Genomic DNA, 12,092 nt, shown 5'->3' on the forward strand with positions numbered 1-12,092 from the left:
GCTCAGTTCCTCATTCTTTCCGTGTAAACACAGATTTTTTTCACTGCGTTTTAGCGTTTTCAGATGAAAAGTTGTCGGGTAAACGGGCCTTAGACAAAAGGAAAAACCTTAGTTAGTGTGGCAAAGTGCTACAAGTTATCAGGCTGCAAACCACAATAAATTGCTGCAACAATACAGTTCAACCTACAACATTAAACAATCAGTGTAAAATATTCACCAAGAGCTGGGTCTGAGATCTTTTGGTTCATTCTACCCCTGAGGACTAAAAGGAGAAGGCTCAGAAAAAGTTATAAAAGCGAGCAGGAAAGACAAAACATGGCGTGTAAAAAAAAGTTCGGAGTACAGGGTCAGAAATATTTGTCCCAAAAAAATGTTATTTGAGGTCAAAAAAGTCTGGATATGAAAACAATCTTGATTGTCTTGAATGAGTGTTGGATTAGCCGTATGTAAGAGTCAGGTTGACACCCCAACAGAGCACTAAACTGAATGAGGGTAGACTCCACCATTACAGGCGATAACAGCAGGATTACTAAACCTGTTTGGATGTTTAAAGGTGCATGCTGTGCTTCTGCATAAGACGAAACATGCGAATACAACAGATTTTTAGGGATTGAACAAACAAGTCCAAACAACTTTGGAAAAGTCTGATGATGTGGAGCTTTACAGCAAATTTAGATTCATCAGAAACAACTTTAAGATAAGAGAGACAATCAAAGTCTCAAATCAGTGGCCTACATCATAAATTTGTTTATTCATTTTTCAAGAAAATGATCTGTGACCCTGTCTTCCCAACTAGGTGTTTTTTTCCAGGGATTTTACCAGTTTTCTCTCATGGCCAGCAGAGCTAGACTGCTTAAATGGACTTGGCCATTTGTGTTGTGGGTTTTAGACTTAAGCCGCTTTAAACAGGGGAAGCTCCTCTCTACAGAAGATGCTCCGGTGGAGGGTTATACTTCAAGATCGCTGACTGGCTCATTTCACTGTCAATCAAAAAGTGATTCGGACTCAGACAGATCATCAGATCATCATGCAGAAGCCCAGCGTCCAGGCCAGCCCACTGCCTCATAGACCCCCAGAGATGCTTAGAGTCCGATGGGCGGGACAAAGCCCAGTGTTTATCCAATGACCGTCCAGTTTCCACAGTGGAACAACCCACTCTACACTTCCCCACTGAAGTCAGAAGACGCTCAGCGTCCAACTGTGTTAAAGCGCTGAGACGCTGCGGGGATGAATGAGAAGGAGGTGGAGCCAGTTACCTGTGATAGGAGCTGATTCTAAACAAAAGATGAAGGAATTCTAGCGCATATTTTGTCAATAAATACACACAGCAGGACATTTCACCATTTTTTGGGGGGGACATTTTAGGGGGAGCTGAGCTTCCCTTGTAGTCTTAGAGCAATCACCACTGGTTTGTGCTTTATAGGCATGTGCAATTTAAATTTGAATAGGGATTTTCCAGGAGTTTTCCCTGAATTATGATGTAATCTGCACCTGCCTTGCTTTCATGGTGTCATTAGTTAACTGGCTGGTTATTTGCAGTCATGCATGTGGCTAATGCTACAGCCAAACAGGCTTTTCCATATATTCCATTCCAAGAGTAATGGTTCTGTTTGTATAATTACTGAACATGCATATGGTACCAGATCCTGATCCTGCCATAAAAACATCCTGACATATTATCCCCATATCGCCCCCAGTGGAGAACATGTTCCTTGGTCTGAAGCAGAGTTAGCTGATGTTTACGCAGCACGTATCACTGCAGAAAACTGACCCCTGATCATCCGGGATCAAGAGACACCTGAGGGACAGGTGAGCTTTGATTTCATCAGCCAGTGATGATGGAACAAGGAGGTTTGAGCACACTGAGAGATGATTTTTACAGAAATCACTACACAAAACTGTAACCTTCATGATCGATGCATGATGAATAGATCATGAAACCTCATCTTCCCTGTCACTGGCTCGTAACACAGCAAAGACTCTTAGGTTCCTGCCACATATTGCTTCACCATCACCCAACAGGATGACAGGCTCTTAATGGTCGATCATATTTCTGATGCTCTAGCTTCATTTGATGGTCATAAAGAGGGATCAGTGTTTTTAAAGCTCTTACTTTTACTTTTCAGCTCCTTTTCATCCTCAGTTCAGTAAATCACTTCTTTGGATGAGCTTTTTTCCTCCTCTGGCTCAAACTGTTACTTTGACTCAGCTTGTTAATAATTTTTATTCACCAGGACACCTTTAATCCAACACCTCCTTCTCGTTTCTTTCTCTACTGTACTCCTCAATCGCCATCAGCCTCCTGCTTCCTCTCTTTCTCAACTCTTCAGCTCACTCTTCCTCCTTCTCTGTTACCCTGCACACTGACTGTATCCTTTGGTCTGCTCAGGATACAGTCCATCAATCCCGGCCTGCCACTGAGGAGCAGCAGAGCAACAACAGCAGCAACAGTAGTTGAACAAACTGTGGCAGTAGAGGTACTACATTCCCCTGTCTTACATCTCTCATGTACAGCTCTCCCAGGGGGGCCATTCCAGCTGACTTATAGTGGCAGCTCAAACGCTCAAGCTAACACAACAGAAATCCAAGCCTTTATCTCTGCAAAATTCCAGGGTATCAATTTTCTGAGGTACAGAGCGCACAAGAGAAGTGGCTGTGCTGAGTGATGGAGTCAGTGAAGCTAAGGCTAAGAGTCAGTAGATACATCTATTGTCACGAGTAATCAGTCAGTGTAATTGGAGACACTTTGTCTCCTCTTGGTGGCAACAAATCTGGAAACACTATGTGAAGAAGTCCAGAGGGGAAACTGCAGCCTGCTAAATTTATCTGCATAAGAAAGAGAAACAACAGGGTGCAGGAAAATATTATCCATTAAATTTAATTCTGGCACTGCCTTGTAACACTCTAAGTTTGGATATCTTTTCAATTACAATTTTCAAATGCAAATCCATGAATAAAAAAGCTACAACAGGAATACAAGAGCAGAAAACACAATGGAAGTGCCGCCACAACTGAAGTTCAGAGAACAATTATTCTATTATTCATATAACAGACAGAGAAGTTATGGAAGTAAGTAAATTATTGTTTTTTTGTTGTTGCTGTTGTTGTTTGTTTGTTTTGTTTTTTTTTACCTTCAGCTATAAAAAAAGCTTTAAGTTATTGATTCATAAAGCTAATCATAAGGTGACATATTTTTTCCAGTAAATAAAGAGAATATATTAGTACTATGAAGGATATCACAAGCTGACACACATAGAAAGCATATATTTAAGGGAAAGAATCATTTCTTTACTTTTTCAACTTTTCTGTGTCCGTTTTTCTTTTTACTTGCATTGTGGCTTTTGCATTACTGTTGTAGCTTCTGTATTTGTGCTGTAGCTTTTGCATTTGTGCTGTCATTTTTGCAACTGTGTTGTACCTTTTGCATTTGTGTTTTAGCACTTGCAATTGTGTAGTATCTTTTGCATTTGTGTAATAATTCTTGCATTTGTGTAGTAAATTTGCATTCGCATTGTAGCTTTAGCAATCTTGTCATAGGTTTTGCATTGTTCAAATAGATTTTGCATCCATATTATTTACACTTTGATTGTGTTGCACTTTTTGCATTCGTGTTGTAGCTTTTGCATTTGTGTTTTCTGCTCTTGCATTTGTGGTGGAGCTCTTACAATCATGTTGTGGTACCTTTGCATGTGTGTTGAAGCTTTTTGCTATCGTGACGTAGCTTTTGCATTTTTGCTTAGATTTTGCATTATTTTTTTTTTGAACTTCGATCATGTTGTCTTTTTTTCCATGTGTAGCTTTTTGCATTTGTGTTGTAGCTTTGCATTTGTGTTGTTGCTTTTGCATTTGTGTCGTCGCTTTTGCATTTGTGCAGTACCTTTGGATTTTTGTTGCAGCTTTTGCATTTATGTCGTAGCTTTTGCATTCCTGTTTTAGTTTTTGCATTTATGTTGTGTTTTTTTCCCTTTTTTGTAGCTTTTGCATTTTTGTTGTGGCTTTGCATTTGTGTTGTAGCTCTTGCAATCATATTATGAAATTTTTGTAGTAGCTTTTGCATTTGTTTTCTTTGAACTTCGATTGTCTTGCCCTTTTTTGCATATGTGTTGTAGGTTTTGCATTTGTGTTGTAACTTTTGTATTTCCGTTGTAGTTCTTGCATTCCTGTTGTGGATTTTTTCAAATCATCTGACACCCACTGGCCACTGTAACACAGAGCCTGTAACATGATCTACATCTACAGGATTGTACTGAACCTCTCAGGTTTGTCATGAAGGTTAAAAAATATGACTAAAAATGGAACAACCTCTGTAAATAAATGAGTATTCAACAAGCAAAGTGAGTGGGAGAGGATTTGCTTTCATACACGTACAGCTGACTCCAAACTCTTTCTTTTTCCATTGCAACGAACACAACAATTCAAAAGTGTTTATCAAAGGCAACAAATCACACATGGATAAAAGCTGAGCAGCTCGAGAAAATCAGAGCAGGGCAGCAGCAGCGAGTATTGTGTCACTGTGCAGTTATGCAGATTTTAGTAAACACAGAGCAAATTGTTTGAGGTTTTAATTAACATTTTTGACAATCATTTTATCTACAGTAACTCTATATAACAACATCTGTCAAACAGATGCAGGCGCTCAGGGAGCCAGTTCCAGCTCTGCCCGCTCCTTCTCAAACCCAGTCTACAAGGAGTGTGCTGCTCTGTGGTCCTGAGGTAACATACCATGAATCAAACAGCGTCTTGTTTTTGAGAGCATGTGAGTCCTGTAACTGCAATAATAACACTAATATTACATTAACTGCCTTTGTCCCAAAGTTACCCTCTGCTGGTAAATGTGGAAGACGTGCCAAGAAAACATCAGAAACTGAAAAACAAACCACACTCCCTGATCATCTGTTACAGCGCCTCTGCTCACAACAAACAGCGGACAGAAACTGGAAGAATTTTGATTTACATTAGCATTAGCAGCTCTGTCATAATGGAAACACCGGGATGCCTCCTGTCAGTGCTGATGAAGGACGGCTTTGGACTGAGCGTGGAAACAATCATTTCAATCTCCTGCACTGTTGTGCATATACACTTCAAAAATCACCTTCTTTTTCCTCAGCACTAACACACACGTGATCGAATACACACACTCTGACAACAACTGCAGGTCCAAGACTAACACAAACATCTCATTTAACAGTTTACTGATGGACCTTGTTTTTAGCAGATGGGGGCTTTGAAAGCACATGCAAAATAAAAGAAAGAAAGAACAAAAATTCAACTAAAAATGAAAGCAATAATGGTGTTCAGCCCCCAAACTCTGGCACCGTCTCATTTATCAATGTGGAGTACAAAAAAGCGTAGATAAGGGTGCAGAAATCAGCATACGACAGGGTTCACCTGTGACCTATGAAACGTGTGCCTGGGCCAATCACAGCATCATTTAAATCACAACCCATCCATATCCTCAAAAAGAGGGTTATTTCTGAAGAGCAGCATGTTTGTGTGTGTAAATCACAGCATCATTGGTCAGCAGGTGAAAGACAAACTTTCTCAGACACTTCTAAAAACAGTACAGTGAGGGAAAGGGTTTGAAATTTCACAGATTATAATTTCCTTTTGGCCCAGTAAATCATGGAGTCTTAAAAGCAGGCTCAAGACCCATTTATTTCATTTGGCCTTTAACCAATGTCTTATTTTTATTTTATTTATTCTCGATTTTATCTTTTTTTGTTTACAAGCTGTTTCTAATTTAGTATCACCTGGTTTAGGAAAAGTCTGAGACATAAGGATCACGTCAGTGGTTTGACAGTTTTAACTCTTACTCCACTTATTCCTGTGTCCCATCCCAATGTCACCCCTTTAATGTGTGAACCATACTCACCGTCCATCTTAGGCCCTGACTTCATGTTCAGACTCCCTGTCATCGCTGACACTGTCACCGTCACATTGGGCCTCATTGGATGGGCCTCCGTCTCCATGACAACCACAATCTGTGCCGTTTGCAGAGAGACTCTGTGGAAGGAGAGGCTCAGGGCTCTGATGCTGCTGGCTTCGTCCAGGGCAGAGGCCTGCTGCTCAGACCGGAGGGGATGGGCCCTCTGGTGGGTCTTTGCTGGGGATGAGAGAGGGCTGGAGGGAGCAGTGGAGGGTTTATCCCAGGTGTGGTTTGGTAAGACTTTCTTCAGGTAGGCTTTGGACTGCTCCAGCTTTGCCAGGGTGGGGCTGATCTTCAGAGGCCGGGACAGCTCCACAATCAGCTCGGCTGTGGATGAAGAAGACCAAGAAAAGAAAAGGATGAGGAATAATACACCGGGAAGAAAAGAGGCTGAAGGATTTGACCATCTGAAAGTTCTGTGTGCTCCGTTTGCATGTGTAAATAAACTTTTCTAAATGTATTTATTTATTTATTTATTAGTTAACTATTGCAATACTGTTGAGCCTTTCTAAAGTAGAAACTGATAAACTTTTACAATTCTATTACTTGGGCAATGACCTCCTCTGGTTCTCCCAGTGTCCTACCTGCAGATTGTGACCTTTCTTTGAATAGTTTGTGTCTTTATTCACTTTATACAACTCTTCATTCTGAGAAAACATAGCCATACAGCTGTGTCACACTCATATATGTCCCTCTCTAAAAAATGACAGTGAGGAACTCATGTTTACATCAAAGCAATAAGTGGGAGGGACTTCAATATAAAGATGGAGCTTTCTCCAGGAACTAGGTTTATTTTTGAGGAACTATGTGGTTCTACTTCAGTGGAGAGCTACCAAAAGCTGCTTCTGTACAAGACAGTTATAGCGCCACCTACAGGCCTAGCATAAACACAGGTTTTATTTACCACTTCTTTTGCGTTTTGGGGTGAAACGTCATGTTAACGGGGCCTAAATTTAGTTCAGGAGTAGAAACAGCCCTGCCTAGGGAGTAGTACCTTTTGAATGTCTAAGAACTTCAGGAGGCTGGGCCGGCAAGCTGAGTTTCTGATTGGTGGAGCACCCACTGTGTTTTTTAATTTACCCCTTCCTCCCTCCGTCTACAATAAGATGACCCCCAGCTGTGATGGACTTGGTTTTGTACCTCCTAACCAATGGTCTTCTTTGAGCGTGATGAATGTGTCTCTGTCAGCTCCAGGTGTTTCAGTTTAAAGAGTGACCCTGTAAACTGGAGACCTTCAGCTGAACTTGTCAGTGGATATCCAGGTTACAACAGTTTGTGATACACAGAAGTCTTCAGGCATTCATCCCAGTATAAGTGTATATACTTGTCATAATCTCCTCATCAGATAGGTATTTAATGATGATCTGAAACTGCCACTTTTTCAGCCAAAACACAAGTGACACATGTTTTTTCATCAGTCATGGCCGAAACAAGGTTGGCACAGAACATATACCTTTACTGATTAAACTTCCTGTTTATTGAGGTCTTTGCTTCTTTAAACCTGCTCCAGTGTTATATGCACACCAAGTCCTGCCTGTTCCCTGTAACATCTGAATGTTAGCCTGAAAACCAGCTCAGAGAAAAGTCTTTGTCAATGCCAGCCTCATAACCTCCAGCCTCTGGACTCTACCTCTCCTTTGTGCTCTGGCGCACTGGAGCCTTCAAACACTTCACTGGAATTTACAGAGACACATGAATTAACTCAATGCCGTTTTACACCACTTCCATTATCCAATTTTTCCACTTGGTCATGATGATGAGAGAGGGAAGCAGCTGAAAACAAGTGCAGATGTTTTTCATGGTCTCATCAAGGCACCAGCGTTCAGAGGGGTTTTGGAGTGTTTTAGGCCACCGTGTCTCCTTTCCAGGTAGGAGCACTGTATGACATGAGTGGGGTCGCTGCCAAAAGGCTTCAGCAAACACACACACACACTCATGTACACACCACCACACACACAGCGTGCCTGCAGGATTCTTCCTCATTTAATCCAGTAGAAGTGAGGCAAATGATGGCTGGAGAGAGGAACTGGAGAGCAGATAGGTGGAATTTGCTGTGCAATGTAGCTTATCATTTCCACTTGACTTATCACCAGGAAACTTTCCAGTGAAGTAAATAGTCTGTAGGCAGCTGTTCACCTTTATCCCCCTCCCATTGCTTTCCAATACATCCTCTGTTTTATGTCAGTCCCTCCACTTCTCTCTCAGTGCTCAGTGCTTCCTATCCATTGCTCACTCTTCATTCCTTAATCCATAGACCCCCGTCCTGATTCTTTTAAAAGGGGTAAACATAGATTGATGAAAAGGTGGACCGGCACTTTCTTCTTTAAACAGAGGGAGGCTTTTTCAGCAGACCCCTTCTTACACAAAAGTGCTTTTATTGGGCACACCTTGGCTTTGGAGGCGGCCGTGTTAGGAGTCAGCGTCGAGCCTAGAGGTGAGGAGGTGAAGTTAGTGTTTGCATACCTTTAAAGAACAGGACTTAATGTGAACAGGCTGGGGGAACCACAGACTGGACCTTCTCAGGTGTCAGCCACGATTAGCACTTTGGAAAGTGGGGTATCAAGGTCTGACAGAGGCACACACACACACACACACATTTGTATCTGCAGAGTGTGGGGGAGAGAAATGCCTATTATCCAGGTTACTGTGCTTTCTGACGAGGTCATGCATGACGCCGTCCCAGCTTTGAACCTGGCGGTGGGTGTAGATGAGTGTGTATGTGTGTGTGTGTGTGTGTGTGTGCAACCACCACGAACATTGTTTTCATTCCAACAGCACCTTTGATTTCTCTGGACGACTTTTACTTGACTCTTGACACACACAGGTGGCAATGTGTCCAATTACACAGGCTCTGTATGTCACGCTCTGTGAGGATGTGTGTGTTTGTGAGAGCCCCCAGCTCTCTGAAGGGCATCTGTAGAATCCCACTGTCATAAAAGTATGATTTCAATATGGCCTGTGACACACGCCCCCCAATGCCATCTGATTCAAATTAGAGCAGTTCTGGATGGTTCGGGAGGAGGGTGGGGGGGCACGGGCTTGTATACAGTAACTGACAACATTTCTATGAACCCATAGCTTGACAGGAACCAGGAACATGGGTGAGTAATGGTTCCAATTTGTTCTAGCTAATCTATCACCTGTTGCTTCACTTGTCTCCAAGTGGTAGCAGTTACATCTCTGGACTTACTCACCGAGCCTCAAGGACTGAGAATGAGCAGTAGATGTTAGAAAGAGGGAAGGGAAGTGTGTGTTTGTGTCATTGTGTTCACTGAAATCACTAAGCCCTGCCCGTTTTCACATCTACTGGTCAAGCCTTGAATCTCACTGCTTCCACAAGCTCTGGCTCTCTGTCTGCATCAGCACTGGTGATGTTTCAAAGTGTGTGTTCTCCATTTGTTCCTTGTTGAAATACATCAAACGTGAAACAATACCAAATCAAAACAAGTGTTTGAAAAGACTATAAAGCAGTTAACTGAGCTACTTTGTGTTCTTTTTTTAATACTCTTTTGATTGATGCCTGTTTGTTGTTACTCATTGACATTTCCAAATTCAAACAGGGTTAACCCATAAATCACAGTTTTTAGATCGCAGGATTCAAAATTGGACTCACACATTTAAAGTCCAACTTAAACTTAGAACAACCCTTCCAGATACAGACTTTTTCATTCTTCTGTGTCCAACCCACATCAGAGTGCATGTAGACCCTGTACCTACGCATCGGCTATTTACGTTGCTGGTTTGTATAATATTGACTTAATGAATGAAAGCCCTGTGATCAGTCTGCTGTCTTGTATTTACAACAAGTTTAGGATCACTGCTATCAGCAACAAATCATCTCATCCTCCTGTCCTCTCTATCCATCCTTGTTAAATAGGCTCCATGCACTTCACTAATGCATGTGGCATTTCCGGTTACCCAAAGAAGCAGTAGAAACTGACAGTAGCTGTTATACAATGCCAGAGTTTAAATAAATAAGGTGTTTGCTGGAGTTACCTAAAGTGTTTGTCAATAATATATAGAGAATTGTCCAGGTATCTAGTACGACACCATGTAGCAAGCTGTACAAAGGCTTTAAAATCTATGTGTTCTTATTTCCTTGGAGCTTTGAAGGTAATTTGCTAACACCAGCTAGCCTGAGCTAGAAGACTTGATTTTGTGTTTAAAGTTAAGAGCTTTAGGTCATTCATAATTTCAAGTAAGTTTAATTATGTGTATTTACCGCTCACTTGTTTGTACTTTTAAAAGCATAAGGTAAAAACAGGGCTTGAAAGATTTCCCTGAGAGCCCACTGACACATAACTCTCTTACAAGCTATATGCTAGCAGGTAGCATACATCCATAACTCTTCGTTTTTCCAGCAAAATAGCAACTTTCTTCAACAAACACACAAACAAGAGAAAAAGTCTTGCACATTCAACATGTTATTTAGCTCTAAATCTACCAAAACGCTAAAAAGCACTTGGCGCTAGCTTGATGCTACCGTACATTGGAAATTTGATTAACGTGCTAGCGGTTAGCATGCATTGATAAAACTTTTTCCAGCAGAATATCAACTTTCATCCCTGAACACACAAACAAATGAACATAATTTCCTCATAAGAAATTCATTTTCAGTCCATTCATCATTTTACATCTCTCCTACACCACACAACAGTGGTGTGGAGATGGCTAAAAAAACTGTCATCCTGTCTTGAAAAAGGACACCGATCACATGTAATCTCCTTTAGCAAGTAAAAAAATCATGGCACAGTAAAAAAACATGAACATAACAATTAATATTCACCGTACAGCAACAACGATAATGCACCGTTTTGGATGATTCGATAACAAACATTCAGAATTATCATACGCTGGCACAGCGCTCTATAGTAACCAGAATTTTGTATGCCGTAGGATTTTTAACCAAATATACGTCATGCTCACTTGAGCATAAGGCCTATTTGCCATGTAATAAACACCAACACATTTCAGCTAGTGCTGTGCATCACTGGGCTCAAGATTAGATTATGATTTTTCTGTTTACAATTTGATCTGATTCTATATCACAATGCATATTCATTACAATGATTCACATCTTGAATTCGTATGTTACTGGAAATCTACTTTTGCATCAATGAAGAAAAACAAGCACGCAGATAAATTAAAAGTTATGTGTTCTGTCAAGTTCTTGCTTTCCATTAAGTTTGTAAAATCCATCATGAGCCCAGATGTCTGCTTTCAGCAGTTTATTACCGGCTGCTCTGAAATTTGCCTGCTCTCCACCTTAATCTTTGCAGCGACACCTCCAGAATTTTTTTAACAGGGGTGGTCAGATGAGGCCACTGACAATCCTGGGGAGGCACACTTACCGAAAGCTATGACTGGATTTCAGGATTTCAGGATGCTGTTGTGGTAAAATGAAAAGTCTAAAACTAAGGGAATATTAGAATCACCAGCTGATATACACTGTTAGCCTGTTAATTAGGGGTAGGAGAAAAAAATGATGTAAGGAAGTATCAGGGTTTTTTTGTTTCACAATTTTAAATCATCATTTTGTTTATTTATTTATTTATTTTCAAATTTAAATCCTTCATTTTAGTATTTGTTTATAAGCTGGGTTGGAAAAAGTTGAGATGTCAGATCCCCTAAATAAATCCTAAAAACTGACCCACATTAGATGTGCATTTTGTGATAAAATATGGTTTCTAATATAGTTTGTGTACATCATCATCATTCAACTTTTTCACATGGTCTGGTGTTAAAAAAGTGAACCAAGGAGCGCAAATGGCCTTGTGGTTTAGGTCGCGCTCCGTGAGGTTTGCCCTCGCGTGGGTGGCCTGGGTTCTATTCCAGTCTGTGGCCTCTTTCCTGCATGTGGCTCCCCATTCCCACCCTCTTTTGGACTCCGTCCACTGTCCTCGACTATCAAATTAAAGGCATGAAAAAGCCATAAAAAAATCTTTAAAAAAAGATGGGCAAAAACTTGCAAATATTAGAAACATAGAAGAATCGCAATTTTCCCAAAATTCCAAAAAATTTAAAAGAATCAGGAGAAAAGGGTATTCTTACAGCCCTACTGTTAATCCAGTGATCCAGATACGTATAAATAGGTTAGCATTAATGCTAATTACTGGAGTGTGGGCTCTCATCATTCATGCCCCCCTGCACAAGTTTGTACCCTAGT

The 12,092-nt window shown here is 40.9% G+C and overlaps 1 protein-coding gene across 3 annotated transcripts in view; it reads right to left on the reverse strand.

Annotated features, from left to right (window-relative positions):
- vps13b (vacuolar protein sorting 13 homolog B) overlaps positions 1-12,092 on the reverse strand; it is a 411,975-nt gene that overhangs the window by 112,697 nt on the left and 287,186 nt on the right. For all 3 annotated transcript variants that reach the window (XM_074682783.1, XM_074682782.1, XM_074682784.1), the window contains one exon: positions 5,873-6,253. In XM_074682783.1, the coding sequence (XP_074538884.1) occupies positions 5,873-6,253 (381 nt within the window). The remainder of the gene's footprint in view (positions 1-5,872; positions 6,254-12,092) is intronic.

The sequence above is a fragment of the Halichoeres trimaculatus genome, unplaced genomic scaffold, assembly GCF_033239565.1.
Source record: "Halichoeres trimaculatus isolate MK-OKI-2021-1 unplaced genomic scaffold, fHalTri1.1 fHalTri1_scaffold_12, whole genome shotgun sequence".
NCBI lineage: Eukaryota > Metazoa > Chordata > Actinopteri > Labriformes > Labridae > Halichoeres > Halichoeres trimaculatus.